This window comes from Saimiri boliviensis, chromosome 5 (genome assembly GCF_048565385.1).
Source record: "Saimiri boliviensis isolate mSaiBol1 chromosome 5, mSaiBol1.pri, whole genome shotgun sequence".
Lineage (NCBI taxonomy): Eukaryota > Metazoa > Chordata > Mammalia > Primates > Cebidae > Saimiri > Saimiri boliviensis.
The window spans coordinates 108,674,650-108,690,959 of record NC_133453.1 but is presented as its reverse complement, the minus strand read 5'-3'; the positions used below and the strand labels follow the sequence as shown (position 1 = coordinate 108,690,959).

The following is a 16,310-nucleotide window of genomic DNA, read 5'->3' as shown; positions in this document are numbered from 1 at the left end:
TCACCTGAGCTCATGAAAGTTGAGGCCACAGTGAGCCAAAACTGTGCCACTGCACACCAGGCTAGGCAGACACTCTGTCTCAAAAAAAAAAAAAAAAAAAAAAAAAACACATAGAAAAATTTTGTTTTAAAAAAGAAGGCAAAACAAATTTTTTTTTCTTTTTGAGACGGAGTTTCGCTCCTGTTACCCAGGCTGGAGTGCAATGACGCGATCTCGGCTCACCACAACCTCCGCCTCCTGGGCTCAGGCAATTCTCCTGCCTCAGCCTCCTGAGTAGCTGGGATTACAGGCACGCGCCACCATGCCCAGCTAATTTTTTGTATTTTTAGTAGAGACGGGGTTTCACCATGTTGACCAGGATGGTCTCGATCTCTCGACCTCGTGATCCACCCGCCTCGGCCTCCCAAAGTGCTGGGATTACAGGCTTGAGCCACTGCGCCCGGCCCAAAACGAAATTTGAATAACCAAAGCCATATTCAATACCCAATTTCTTTATTGCAATATAAGTATTTGTAAACCATTACAAAAATGTTGCCAAGAATAAGTTGGAATATAAATTAATATATCAATCAACCAATAAAAATAAACATATGCAGTATTTATTTCGTGTTGCTCCATATAAAGCTTTGCTATTTCAATATAAAGCTTACCTAGTATGGTCATTGGAGCCTGAGCAGAGAATATGCCCAAGAGGATGCCAAGCCAGACTCCAGATCATCCCTTCGTGAGCCATCTCCATCCCACCCACTTCCTTCTCTACCCTGCAACAGCACCAAAGAGAAAAGACATTTTCACAAAAGTTACCCAGCTCCTCCCTCTGCCTCAAAAAAGACATTTTCTGTTAGCCTTAAAACGAAGCTACCAAAGCCTGGACTTGGGCTCTGATGAATTCCACATGTCACAGGGGTATTGGCTTGCCATTGCCAAAGGACATTTACCCTTTCATCCAAAGAGCACTTCACAAGAGAAAAGGCTGCAAGCATTATTTCACTAACAGAAACTAGGAAACCAATTTAATCCTCCTTAATGACTTCCATATCTACAAACAGAGGTACATTTTTTATTCCAAGCTGGATTTACAAAATTGAAAACTGCAAGCAGTCTCTAATATAGGACGTATGAACACAAAAAAATTAGAAAACTATCTTGTCTGCACACATTCAGGTGCTCTCTTGAAAAAATACACTACTTTTTCACATCATAAATCTTACATACCCAACATGCCAGAATAACAAAGAACCATCAGACCCTCCACTGGCAAAAAGTCCTTCATGAACAGGATGCCAGGCCACAGCTGCAAAACAAAAACATGGGAAAAGACACAATTATCAGGATCTGAGAATCTACAGGTAACAGCTGTCAATGAGAATCACATCACAACCGCTAACCTGTGGCTTCTTTCTTATGACCTCGGAAGACTTGAAGCTCTTCTTTTAGGTTTCTGATATCAAAAAGTTTACAGAGATGGTCACGTGATGCTGTGAGCAGCCAATTGCCATTGAGATTTAATTTCACTTCCATTACTGTGTTTTTATGGGCATGACTAGAAACGAAGAAAAGGTCAGAATTCAAAACAAGTGTAAATATAATGGTCATTTTTGCTGAAAAGTGAATGGATCAACATGGCAAGAGGTAGGGCCTAGAATGATAAAGCATGTAACATTACAGAATCACAGTTAAAAACACACTTGAAAGTAACAGGGCAATGACAGAAACAATATGCACCACCCAAACATAGACAGCTCTCACCAACCAGTTAAAACAGCAGCAGAGGCCGGGTGTGGTGGCTCACGCCTGCAATCCTAGCACTCTGAGAGACCAAGGCGGATAGATCACCTGAGGTCAGGAGTTCGAGACCAGCCTGGTCAACATAGTGAAACCACATCTCTACTAAAAATACAAACATTAACCAGGCGTAATGGCATGCCACTGTAATCCCAGCTACTTGTGAGGCTAAGGCAGGAGAATCACTTGAACCTGGGAGGTGAAGGTTGCAGTGAGCCAAGATCGCATCAGTGCACTCCAGCCTGGGTAACACAGCGAGACTCTGTCTCAAAATAATAAAAATAAATAAATAAATAAAACAGCAGCAAAGCTTTCACTGAACAGTAAAGTTTATCCGTGAAGCAAGAAAGCACATGAACACAGAAATTAATATTCAATAAAGCTCATTACATTTCAAAAATTCAGTGAACTTTCTCTAATTAAGACAAAGCATAAAAATGGACGCTGGAAAGTCTGAAGGTTAATTTTAACTAAAAACAAGGCAACAGTCCCCGGCCTGCATATCTCCAAGGGACCATTCACAAGGCATTCCAGGTTGTCATGGCCATTGGGGTTGCACAACAAAGCAGCCTTGCTCCAACCAATTCACTTGGAATATGGTTCTCTTCCCAATCACAAAGACCATATAGCTACTTGGTAAAAAAAAGTTAAGAGATTCATGTAGCTGTGGATGTTCACAAATAACTGAAAGAGAAAACTAGATTACACAGCTGCATCATAGGTAAGCACGTCACAAAACATGAGAACTGGTTCAAAAACAGAGGAAACCCTCTCGAAATAGATGTTGTAACATGGAGAAGGCTGGGATGTGTCTGGTAAGGGGCACACACCAGCTCCTCACAGTGCCACAGGTATTCTGATGAAAGACAATAGGCTAGAACAGTAACTACCTCTTTCCTCATCCTCCTCCCCACCCTCATATAGCAACCAAATTAAAGTTAGGTCTATGTGGCAGGACAAAAACAAGCCTTACTTCATTGAGAGTTCAGAGTTGAATCATAATTAATAAGAAGTCTATAGATCCAAGTCCATCTGTTGCCTAAATGACTTTTTCAGAAATACATAAGAGAAAATAAAGCTAAAAGTTAAAGGATACACTACTTTGCTCCCCTTTGTTCAGGGGCTAAGGTGAGGTTCCTATCACTTACAGTGTTGCAAGACTCTGCCCAGTCTTGGGATCCCAGAACTTGATTGGCTGTTGACTATCTTTACTTCCTGAAACAACTAACCCTTTGGTTGGATGCCAGTCTACACATTTCACATCAGCACCATGCCCTGTTGGAAACAAGTTAGGATTAAAACCTAATTAGCCATATGCATTTAAAGCAATTTAAACCAAAGTAAAAAAACTTATTAAATGTTTTGCTCTCAGGCTCAGTCAACTTGAAATGTTTTCTGTGAAGACACTTTGGCCTCTGTGTCTGGAAATTTCTCAGATACATATCCTCTTCTACATCAAGACACACGAAAGCCAGTCCTCTTCTCCTGGAACTAAGTGCATCTTCTCACTTACTTGCTGGGAGTTTGTTGGGGCTTTTGGAAGCTTCATCTCTCAAGACCCATATGTAAAGCTTTTGAAACTTCTCATGTTGTTCCAGATTACTCTGACTATGAGGCACAATCCCTGCACTAACTTCAGTTGTCCCACTTTGTGATAGTCCTTACAGATGAACTTGATTCAACCTGAATTTAGGACTCTGGGACCACCATTTAGGAATTTAGGACACCACTTATTAGATGGAAAGACAGGAAGAGAATTCCAGCTTTCAGCTCCTGTTTACTGAAATGCAGGAGAAATATACTCTTCGCTTGATTCACACATGTTGTGACAGTCAGATGAGGTAACAATAACTGCTATCCTACTGCAGGCTTACTATACTAGGCCGTGTATTGACCACTTATAAGCATCACCTTTGTAAATCCCCACAAAATCCTGAGGAAAATATTAGCATTATCTCCATTTTACAAGTGAAGAAACAGAAGGGCTGTAGGGGTTAAATAACATATCCTAGATCCCAAGGCCAGTCAGCAAGAACAGGAGCAAGGACCTGATCCTGGTCTGCGGGATTCCAGAGATAGTTACTTCAGTAACCACCATGCTAAAGCATGAGCTCACTTCACGAGTGTAATAGATGAACTTACTGAAAGTCACAAATGTGAAACATGAAAACTGAAAAAAATGGGTATGATTTTTAAAAAACTGGATGTTGTACAAAGCCCCAAGAATAGTTTACATAACAAATGAACTAAGCAGGAGGTGAGGAGTGAGGAAGAGCATTCAAAAGAGCTTCCTTCTCCACCCTGCATTAAATCTAGCTTCTGTGAAGTTCTGACGTGGAAACAACGAAGGATACAGAAGAACAGAGACAAAGGGAAGTGAAAGTGGGAAAGAAGAGATGGGGTAGAGGCACTGTCAATGATTTGCACCAGTTCGTAAGGGGAGACATTTGGGTCTCGAATGGGCATGGGTTTATCCCAACAAAATATCCCATACTGGCAAGCATGTAGGGAGGTAACAACTATCTGGAGAACAGTTTGGCTGTATGTATCAAAAGTATGAGAAAGTGCATCTCCCACAACCCAATAATCTCATGTCTCAGAATTTTAACATTAGGAAATAATGGATATGCAAAAGGATTTGTCTAGAAGAACAATTGCATACTGATGCAATTTAGTTTTAATAGAACACAAATATGTGACAAAATCAATTGCAGTGTGCTATATGTACTCAAAGGAATGTGATGCACCTACTATAAATGATCCTATAGATGATTTAATGGCATGATTGAAATGTTCATGATACTGTTTATAAAAAAAAAAAAGTACACCAATCAGTGTATACCATCACTATAAAAGGCAGTCAATAACATGAATGACTGTGTGAGCTTATCTATATAAAAGAAAAAAGCCAAGAAGTCTCGACACCAAACCGTTAACAGAAATAATATTAAGCTGGAAGGTGGTACTAAGGTGATTCTTTCCTCATGTTTATTCTATATTTTTATATTTTCTACAATGAACATATTTTGTAACTGGGATCTGAGGGTGGGAAAGGGGAAGAGAGGTTTTGCTGTTGCTTTGTCTTTTAAAAAGAAAAATAACTGAAGATGGAATAATTGAAACATAAATATACTTCAGTCCCCTTTTCCTTTGTTTGACTTAAGAAACTTTAATTAATGATTTGGTCCTAAAAAGGTATGGCCAGGGAATTTTAAAACTCTATGGGCCACTGTCACCTAAAAATAAATATTATATATAGCTATGTATTCATTAATCAATCAAATTTGAGATTATGAGAAATGCATGAGAAAGCAATTTCAAATTACAATGTGCTATACAAAAAGTTCATATTCTTAACAGCCATCTCTATCTACCCTCATCTTCTCTAGGACACGTTTATTATATAAAGAGTGTATGTCTGTTTAGTTTTAATATATGTTTTAAAAAGTACATGTAAAAACAAAGAAACTATGAACCCAAAAAGGAACCACAAAATAAATTTCAGCTACATTATTTTCTAATGTTCTCTAAAATGTATTTAAGTAAAATTCAAGTAAGTGAGGAATCCCATGAATTTAGCCATATCCATACACATCACAAATATAAATCAAACTGATTGGCAGTGATTCTTGGATATAATGTTATTCATCCCTGTTCTTAATAAAACCAGGAATACTAGCAAACACATACATATACTTATGTATAGTACTACTCTAAGTGAAGTATATGTAGCGACTCCTTTTACATCTGAAGACTGTAAAGCACAGACAGAGTAAAACATTTGCTTGGGACCACAATGATGATATGGGGCAGAGCAGAGATCTGAATGCAGGGAGCTGGCCCCAGAGACTCTGCTCTTAAGGACTATGTGATACTGTTTTCTTAGATATGAAAAGGTTAGTGTAAGAGTTACAAGAGCAGGAAAAAACAAAACTGTGTCACTTCCTATTTGCTTCTCTACACACAAAGACTCAGTGAAAGATGGTACCTAGCAGACGGTGAACGGCAACAGGGAAGAGACTATTCATTTGTTAGCCTTTACATCATTTTGTTTTTGAACCATGTGCATGTAGTATCTAATTTTTCAAAATTAAATACAAATAAATAAAGTTACTTAAGAAAATATATGAAAAAAGTATTTGTAGCATAACATTTATGACTTTAAAACGGAGGACATACACCAACACACCTTTGCTCAAAAATGCATACCATGTATGTCTGAAAGAATGCAAAAGAATCTGATAATATCAACGGGCTCCAAAAATCAGGCAGCTTGGAACACAAGGGAAAGAAAGAGGCTTTTCACTGTACCTTGTTTTGTAATTTTTCAGCTTTGAAACACATTAATGACCTATTGAGAAAATTCCATTTTAAAAAAATTTACTAAACTTACTACGTAACAGTGGATTACCTCTGGAAAGTGAGTGTGAAATCTTTACAAACAGCATATATTAAAAGATTTATTTTATTTTATTTTTTGAGACAGAGTCTTACTCTCTCGCCAGGCTGGAGTGCAGTGGTGTAATCTTGGCTCACTGCAACCTCTGCCTCCTGCCTCAGCCTCCCAAGTAGCTGGGAATACAGGTGTGTGCCACCATGCCTGGCTAATTTTTGTATTATTAGTAGAGATGGGGTTTCGTCATGTTGGCCAGGCTGGTCTTGAAATCCTGACCTTAGGTGATCCACCCACCTCGGCCTCCCAGGGTGCTGGTATTACAGGCATAAGCCACCGCATCCAGCCTAGAATGTTTTAATGTAACGAGAAAAATAAATAGATTAATCTGGAATAGAAGAAAATTGACATGCAATTGCTTCCTTCTTCAGGGAGAAGTGACTGAATTTCCAGTGAAGTGAAAAAAAAATTCAAATAATAAAATTCTACCCTCACATGTCAAGGTTAATATATTCAGATTCAGAGGAATAAGACCAGTAGAAATTTATCCCAATAATTTAAGTGGATTAAAAAAAACCTCTGATATGTAAAAGATGGCATTTGAAGTCTTATTAATCATAGCAAATACATTGGAAACAAATTTTAGAGTGGAATTATTAAACAAACTTCACCACAGTCGAAAACAATTAAAATGAAGATTTCCAAAACAAAGAAAGTTCATGAAATAATGTGAACTAAAAAGCAAGCAAAACAACACATAAATTATACACGCACATACATATTTTTATAATCATCTTAACATAACCTATGTATGTACATTTTGTACATGTACATTTTGTTCAGGAACATTTTGGTATGATTGCCAAAATGTAGATATAGATAAGCAGAAAATGAAAATCATGTTGAGAATAATGGAAACAAAAATGAAATTTTTCTATCCCCATTTCCTCTAGTACAATATGGTGGTTTTAGGAAAAAAACAACATGGACTATATTTTGTGTGTGTGTGAACTCTGGTATGTTTTTGTTTTTTTGTATAGGTATATTTTTAATATGAAGAAAAGAAACACCACTAAATGCAAGTTACTTTGCTAGGTAATATTTTCCCGTCAAATTAACAAAAATTGATCAGACATGGTGGCACATGCCTGTCATTCCAGCACTTTGGGAGGCAAAGACAGGTGGATTGGCTGAATCCAGGAGTTTGAGACCAGCCTGGGAAACATAGTGAGACCCTCATCTTTAAAAAAATACAAAAATTAGCTGGGCATGGTGGTGCACACCTGTAGTCCCAGTTGTTCAGGAAGCAAAGGTGGAAGGATCGCCTGAGCCCAGGGAGGCAGAGGTTGCAGTAAGCCAAGATCATAACACTACACTCCAGCCTGGGCAACAGAGCAAGACTCTGCCTCAAAAAAAAAAGAAAAGCAAAAATTAAATTTGCTGGCACTCAATATTAATGAGAGAGAGTAATAGGCACTCTCATCTGTAATTGGTTGGGAAGCAAATTAGGACAATTTTTGGGCAAGGCCACATGGCCATCTCTATCACAATCTTAAAGGTACATAACCATTGATTCTATCAATCCTCTGCTAGGAATTTACCCAATGACTGCAAAAGCACACCAAAATTTATGTACAAAGATATTTACTGCACCTTGTTTGAATTGCCAAAACCGGAAATAAGCTAAACATGAATCAAGGAGAGGTTATTTAGGAAAATTAAGGTAAAGACATATAACTGAATACAATCTAGCTCTTAAAACTGAGGCAGAAATAAGAACCTTTTGGGGTGTTGGGAATGTTCTGTATCTAGATTATAGTGTATTTATTTGTCAAATTTTGTAGCATTATACACCTAAAAACGGTAACGTTACCTTATGTAAATTATACCTCAGGGCCAGACCTATATTCCCAGTACTTTGGGATGCTGAGGCCGGAGAACTGCTTGAGCCCAGGAGGTACAGATCAGCCTGGGAAACACAGTGAGACCCTGTCTGCACAAGAAAAACTTAAAAATTAGCCGAATATGGTGGTGCAAACCTGTGCTCCCAGCTTCTCAGGAGGCTGATGTGGGAGGACTGCTTGAGCCTGGGAGGTCAGAGCTGCAGTGAGTTGTGACTGTACCACTGCATTCCAGCCTGGGTGACAGAGGGAGCTCTTGTCTCAAAAATAAGATAAAATAAAAAATATATATATACAACACACATACACACACACCCTCAGTAAGCCTGCCTTTTTAAAATATAAGCGCAAAAGCAAAGTGTAATATGGTTCCATTTGTATAAAATAAAACTTAAGCTTAAGTAACAGTTTTTTAGGAAGAAGAAATGGTATGGGAATAAGAAAGTGGCATTTACTCTTCTATACTCCTGAACCTTTTTATTTGAGACAGGGTCTCACTCAATTACCTGGGCGACAGTGCAGTGGGAATCTGAGCACAAAAGGTGGAGGCTGTGGTGAACTGTGATTGTTTGATCCAGGCTTCCCAATAGCTGGGACTACAGGCATGCACTACCATGTCTGGCTAATCTTTTTATTTTTTGTAGAAATGGAGTCTCCCTGTGTCGTCCGGGCTGGTCAAATACTTCTTAACATGTGCTTTTATTATTTCATTTAATGGCAACTACTTTTGGTGTCCCTCTTTTCAAAACTCAAGGGAATGATTGATATCAATTAATGCCTTCATTTGCCAATAGAACAAACCAGTGGCTGTGGTCCCAGAAGATATTCAGCAGGGAGATGTTCACTGATAGCTCTCACACATGGTATGGATTTTGTATGAAACTTATGTATGAAACATTAAGTTTCAGGATATTGTGGATTCTGTGAAGTGGTAAACCATACATAAAAACTTAATCTTACCTAAATTATTATTTCATAGAAAAATGATTAAGAACCAACACATGGTTTATTAATTCCAAACATTACGCATAAAGAATGCCTCTACACTAAATTTGATCATTTCATTTCTGAGGTACAGAATTTCAGGATACAATCATTCCAGGCTCTTTGTCATTCCCCAAATGTGAAAATTCCAAGAATGCAATATTTGTAATACTGAAAGAATTAATATGGACTGAATGGAAAATTCACCCAGGTAACAAGAGTTTTTGTAGCCTAGTTACTAGACGTTATAGTACTAAAAACATCTCCCTAAAGGCTCAAGATTTTAGCACTAAAAATTTCTTGCTGATGAAAGACTAAGCATTTTTTTCAAATAATTAAACTTCTCAGAATCGAGCCCCTTTAAAAAAAAAAAAGAAAGAAAAGAAAGAAAGGCGGGGGAGGGAGATAAAATTCTGAACAGCACCAAATCTGCTCCAGGCACTACAAAGTCCACCACAGGCACAAAGTGTGGCCCTGCAGGGGACTGACAGAAGTCTACAGGTAGACTGTGGTAGGTGTGCACAATCCTCACTAGGATGGCGGAGCTTAAAGAAGCCAGTGACATGGGCACATGAAAGATTCAGCAGTAAAGACTTGGAGGTACAATTGCAAAATTCTATAATTAAGAGATTCCAGTTGTAGATCACTATATAAAGAAAAGACCATTATAAATCTGTGTGGAATTCCCTCTGAACGCAAATACCTAAGCATTTAACCTGCATTGTCCCATACGGCACCTTCTAGCCGTATGTGGCTGTTTAAATTTGTTTTAGAGTTAAAATTTTAGTTTCTCAGTCGTATCAGTGACATTTCAAGTACGCGATAGTCACATGTGACTAGCAGCTAGAATATCAGACAGGAGAGATAGAGAATTCTTCCATCATTACACACAAGAAAACCCTATTGGACAATAACTGGCCTTAAAGAAAGTGTCCCTTTAAATTTCCACAATCTTATTTTATCTCAGTTGTACAATGAACAGCAACAACAAAAAATTATCTTTAAATAATATTGGAGTTTGGGAAGACCTGCAAAACTATCCAGATCTCTAACTCTGCAGATGAAAACACTGAAGCTAGAAAGGGTTAAGGCAGTGGTGAGAGGGGGCTCAGACTGTCTTCCTCCTTATCCAATCCTATCTTCACCTCACTAAATATAACATCCAGATGAAGTGGATAGTCCCTTTTGTTCCAATCACAAGTCAACTTTCACTTTCTCAACTGTAACTGAAGAGCTTGTACATGGCAACTTCTGTACTCCTTTCCACCTCTTGGAACTATACAAGAAAATAATTTAGGGATAAATACGTAATGATTTTGGCTATTTAATAAGTAAACATTGATTCTGAAGACCAGAGTCTTGTTCAGAATAAAGGAAAGTGGCAACCATAACCTAACTCCACCAAAAGATATTCCAAATATTGAGTTATTTTAGATATTAAGCATTGAGAACAATGAGTTTGCATCATTTCTTAGCTAGCTATCTAGCGAAGCATTCCCTCAGGGTCCTAGCTAAATGACCGACGACAGAATTAGCATCTCCTGGACACAGGTGACCTGTGTCTAATATGCCAGAAATGTTCAACTTACTGCTTTATAGTAATTTGCAGAAAGCGACCATTAATAGTGCATTAAAATGTACAGAAAACAGGAAGTAAACTATTTCACGGATTCTACTTGTTCATTCTTTCACATATTTATGTACTCTTCCACTCATTCATTAATTCAAACTAAATGTGCATGATGCCAACATTTATTGAGTTCCTATTATAGGTGCTCACCCCCTCAAATATGTGGTCACCAAACAAAACGAGGCCTGAATATTGGGGGAGTATTTGTAGGGTTACATAGTGCTAGAACAATAGCTTTTTAAGAAATACTTAGAATAAAAGTCTTTTGAATCACGATTGAAATTAAGCTTTGAAAAAACACTAACACATTTTTAAAGGTCTCCACAAAATAAAAACAAAAAACTCTCTCTCCCTTTTAAAATATGCTATGTAATCACACTTGAAATAGCAAGGGATAGAATGCGAACAAGATAATTTTCCTAATGAAAAAATGCTTAATGTGTTAAAAAGGAAATTCTAGAAATAAAATGCAAAGACTCCTTAACAAATCTTAAAATTCTAAGAATAACATGATAAATGGTTTAGGCATTAGACATTTCGTGAACACACATTCTAAACTTGCTTTGTAGACAGTGAAGCCTTGTTGTTCATTATTTCCTGTCCCAGAACCATAAAGTGTAGTGCAGTGAAGGCTAGAACCAGTAAGGCCAAAAGGTCTGTTTTTTCACTATTCCCTTAGAGGAGGAGGTTCCCTGGCTTCTGTGAAACTGGATGTAAATGTTGTGCCCTGTGCATTTTTCTCAGGCCCTCACCCCTCCTCCACCTCAGGGATGCTAAGGAACCGGTCACCCCGAACAGCTAAATAACCCTGTCTTGAGACAGTCCATAGAATCCCAAAGCTCGGTGAACAGTCTGAAAACCAATACATAATAAGTTTTATTTGAAGGTCAGAAATGGTGTTCATGTTCCCATTTTATTTTTCCTGGATCAGGCCATTTTATGAACAAATCTTAAGAAAAATTTCTTTTATACAAAACTTACAAAAAACACCAAGATTCTCTAATACAGGAAGAAAAAAGGCAAACAAAGAATTCAAGTACCATCTTGTACAACATTAACAGTAGAACTGTTACTCAAGAAAATGTGTTAAACATTAACAGCAAACTCAGGCTACTTCCAGCCACAGGAACATAAAATGTAACAGATCAGTTTAAGACAAAGGGTATATGAGTACCCATGGTCCACAGCCAGGAACTCCAGTTGGACAGAGGATTTAAGATTTTAAAAAAGCGTAAGTAATCTGTGGAGGTCAAGGAATAAGCAATTTATTAGCATTTCACCCTCCTTTAATGCAAAGTGATTTTCACCACTACCCAACAGTCCACATCAACTTGGAGTGATTATTATTAGTCATCTTTGTTGTCCAAATCTAGAAAGTTTCAGTAGTGAAAAACTATAGAATTAAATGGAAAGTTAATTCTGGAAAGGGGGTATGTCTAAGTAGGGCAGTGTTTTCACAATGTATGTTCCAAGCAACAGAGCACAGAATCACAGGTGAAGGGGTTCGGCAGTCAAAGAAGCTGAGCAATGCTGAATTTTAAAATAAGTTTCTTTCCCAGTGTGAGAGCCTTCAGTCCCTTCAATATGTCCATTATTACAAATCTGCGGGAGAATTTGGTCACAAGTCTTCTTTTCTCAGAGTTCTTTCAAGTCCGCCAGAAGGCTGATTTTGGAAATGTGAAACACTAGTTTACTACGTTTGTCTGGCAATGATAAACCTAAATTTCAGGAGAGTGGACACCTCTGGGGGAAGAGGAGGAGACTAGGGAAGGGCATGTAAAGGGACTTTAACCTTTAGTCTGTAATGTGTGTTTCTTTATTGAAAATTCAGAAATGAGTGTGGCAAATTTAAGGATTTGATGAGAACAGAGTGGTAGCACATAAGTGTTTTTCAAGTTATAAAAAATTTTGAAATGTCTAGTGTCAGGAGCAACCAATACACAAACATAAAATGGCAAGCTCAAATGGATAAAGTGATAGATGCACCATCAATGTGCCAGTCTCTAGTTAAGTCACAAATTTACCTTGCGTATGCAAGTAAAATGGTTTCTATTGATTTGTACCAACTTGTATTTACATGGAAGACCAACAAAGACTGACCTAAAAGAAACTGTCAAGTTGGTTAGAAATTGAAATTAGGTATACAATTCATAAGATTAGTGCCATGTAACTACTTAAGTACTTCTGGCATCAAAGTGAGCAAATTCTTACGACTCTATGGTAAAATATGTAACTGCTGAGTCAAATAAAAAGATATACAGGTATAAGTTTTGCTGAAACTTACATATCAGGCTGCTGTTAAACTCTTACAATAATGTGAGGGAGGGTATAAACAGGGAAGTGTACAATTTCCATTTGAGTCAAGTTTAAAGGCTCTATTTTAAAAAATCTTGAGGATTAGGAAATGGAGAAAAGCAGGTAATTGATAATTTGAAAGGTACAGTTATATTTCCAAAACACTGCCTGAGGGTGTATAAAACATATGTCAATCTTCTATATTCTTCAGTTACAATAACCAGATAGAAGTAATTTTGCAGTGTGTTTTGTGCTAACCAGCAAATTCTCCTTTGTAGACTTTTTTTTTTTTTTTCAATTTATATTTTTTAAAGGCTACTTTGCAGAGTATTCATCAAAGATGCTTAAAGGAATGTAGCAACCAAATATTTTTCAACCTCATTTCTGTTGTATTCGTTCAATTCATTGATGTTAACACCAATATCATAGAGAACTTCAGCCATTTGTCTGAGATGGGAGATACCAGTGTTCCAGATACCAGTGTGCAGAAACCAGCAGCAAAGTCCATCATAAGAAAAAGTACTCTGAGGTATGCGTGTATACATGTGTGTGTATGTTCAGGCATATGTAATTCAACAGTCACAGGTTCTCTAGTAAATGTTTCTGCAGATATTCATAATTCAGTAGCAATATATACAGTCAAGAAAAGCAGCATGTAGTCATCACTTGAAAAACTAGAAAAATGCAAAAAGAAAAGACATTCAAAAGATTGACGGGAGTCTGGCAAGACCGAGTCTATCAGAAAGGCCAGTACCTATGCTACATTGATAATAGAGGTATTAGTGCCCGCAGACAACCCAGGCCAAGAATAAAGAGAAGCCGAGACTGACGGCCCTAGCATGGAAGAAAACGCAGAAACAAGAATGGAAACAAAAGATGTTTTAAATGATACTTATGGAGCACTTCCACAGTAGGTATTCCTTCTGAAAGCAAGGTAAAAAGGTGAACAAGTTCACTTTCAGTTGGCCAGATTAAGGATACAGTTCTTTTTAATTGAGTGTTTAGAAACATAAAAGCAACAAATAATCCTTGTCAAAGCAGAAGAGTAGTGATCCCACAGCCATCCACAGCATCAACTGTACTTTGAATCTGTGTTTTGCCAGAATCTTCTTGGGCATATTTACATACTGTTGGTAAATGTGCCTCCCTAAACCTTGTCCACCTACCGCTCCTCACCTCTTGGGAGAAAAAGAAGTAACAATAGCAGTGATGAAACATATCTCTATCAAAACAAGAAGAGCACATGAACTCTTAAAATACTGTGGAGGCAGGTACCTATCACATGAGCCCTGGCAGACTGCATAATTTCCAGCTATGACTAAGATTTTTCAATTAATGAGTAATCAGAGATAACACATGCTCCAACTGGATCGTGACAAACATGTCCACTTCTGCTTCAAAGAAAAATGTAATCTGAGAAAACTTCCAACTGGGAGCTGGTTATATTAAAAAATTCCCACCATAATAAAAATTCCCACAAAATATCCATTTAGTCCATACTGATATAAGCAAATAACAATAAACGAATAAGTGGGCCAGGCACAGTGACTCATGCCTGTAATCCCAGTGCTCTGAGACGCTGAGGCAGGTGGATCACCTGAGGTCAGGAGTTCGAGACCAGCCTGGCCAACATGGCGAAATCCTGTCTCTACTAAAAATACAAAAATTAGCTGGGTGTGGTGGCATGCACCTGTAATCCTAGCTACTCAGGGAGGTAGTGGCAGGAGAATCGCTGGAACCCGGGGCGGGGAAGAGGCTGCAGTGAGCCAAGATTGTGCCACTGTACTCCAGCCTGGGTGACAGAGTAAAACTGCGTCAAAAAAAATAAATAAAACATAAATAAATGAAGAAGAGTCAAGTCTCCCATGCATAAGAATTCCATATAATTTACACAGTTATGCCACCTGAAAAGAGGGGTATAACACTCCACTCCTTAAGTGTGGACTATATGTTAATATTATGACTTTATTCCAGAGTACAGCATGAAAAGGGGGAAACAAGAGTAGCTGTCGTTGAAGAAATTTGAAACTCTATTCTCTCTTCAAACTCTATTCTCAAGCAGATGATCAAGATCAACATCAAGTCATATTGATAGTATACACTCATGACATGGTATGATGAAAATGGCACTTCACCCGTGCGATCTTCCTCTCAAAACTGACAATCCCCAGACTACTCATGAGAAAAACAGCAGATAAATCCCAACTGAGGGGCATTCTGCAATATACTATAACACTTCTCATCCACACACCAGCAGCAAGAAGAGAGTGGGGCTACTCAGGGCATACTGCCTATGGGTTGACTAGTCCTGCTCTGCAAGCAGTCACTCTGTAAATAATCTTCTTGATTAAAAAGAGGAGGAGAATGGAATAAAATCTTGAAACGGCTGAAATGGGAGGAAAAGATTTGAATCTAGCATTAAAAATCCAACCAGTCCCGTTATAATGTAACGATGAGCCAGGCTCGGTGGCTCTCGCCTATAATCCCAACTCTTTGGGGAGGCCACGGTGAGCAGAGCACGAGGTCAGGAGTTTGAGACCAGCCTCCTGACCAACATGGTGAAACCCTATCTCTAATAATTTTTTTAAAATGTAAACATGAAATAAAAGACACACAAGAACCTTAAAAATATGTGCCCACAGATCTCAGAAAAAAGATCTTATCATTCCAGAGATGTGAAAATCAAGTAATACATATTAGGAAAATCCAAACCAGTTCAAATTAAACTTAACATATCTTAACAATACCAGTATCTCCTTGTGAACGTGTTTAAAATCTGCCATGTTCTTGTTCTTTATTGAATTAATGAGAAAATGATGAGAGCAAAAAAAAAAAAAAAAAAAATAGACCTATATACACACCATTTAAAATCTAAAATTATGTTCTTCAGGAAAACAGATTAATGGTTTATTCCACTTTCCTCTATGAGCCAGGACCAAGAGTAAATCACAAAAATTCTCATTTCCACTTCCTACTATAATTTTCCCCCATAAGAAGAGAATAACCAAAGGATGAAAGTAGCTATGTCCAATGAAAGCAGAAGTACAGTGTCAAGTCAGTTAAATTTGAAATCAAGAAAAGAGTAGGTTAAATATAATTCAAATAGGTAATATGTCCAGAGTTCATATGCTACATAACGGCTAATAGTAAAAAAATTTCTAATAAAACTGAATGTGTTTAAATCTCAGATGTCACTTACTAGTTATTTCCTTATGTCATCTACTTAACTCTTGCTAAGCCTTAATATTTACATAAATAAAATGAAGATTACTACCAAAAATTATTGGGTTGTTTCAAGAATAAAATACATGAAGCACTTAGC

The 16,310-nt window shown here is 37.7% G+C and overlaps 1 protein-coding gene across 3 annotated transcripts in view; it reads right to left on the bottom strand.

Moving 5' to 3' along the window:
• The window catches only part of WDR33 (WD repeat domain 33), a 117,544-nt gene that overhangs the window by 21,237 nt on the left and 79,997 nt on the right, over window positions 1-16,310 (bottom strand). For 2 of the 3 annotated variants that reach the window (XM_003931598.4, XM_074399807.1), the window contains exons 8-11: window positions 2,934-3,060; window positions 1,389-1,543; window positions 1,216-1,294; window positions 651-761 (exon numbers count right to left, since the gene is read on the bottom strand). In XM_003931598.4, the coding sequence (XP_003931647.1) occupies window positions 651-761; window positions 1,216-1,294; window positions 1,389-1,543; window positions 2,934-3,060 (472 nt within the window). Of the gene's footprint in view, window positions 1-650; window positions 762-1,215; window positions 1,295-1,388; window positions 1,544-2,933; window positions 3,061-11,587; window positions 11,934-16,310 lie in introns of those variants that run through there. The other variant, XM_074399808.1, reaches the window with a different exon arrangement.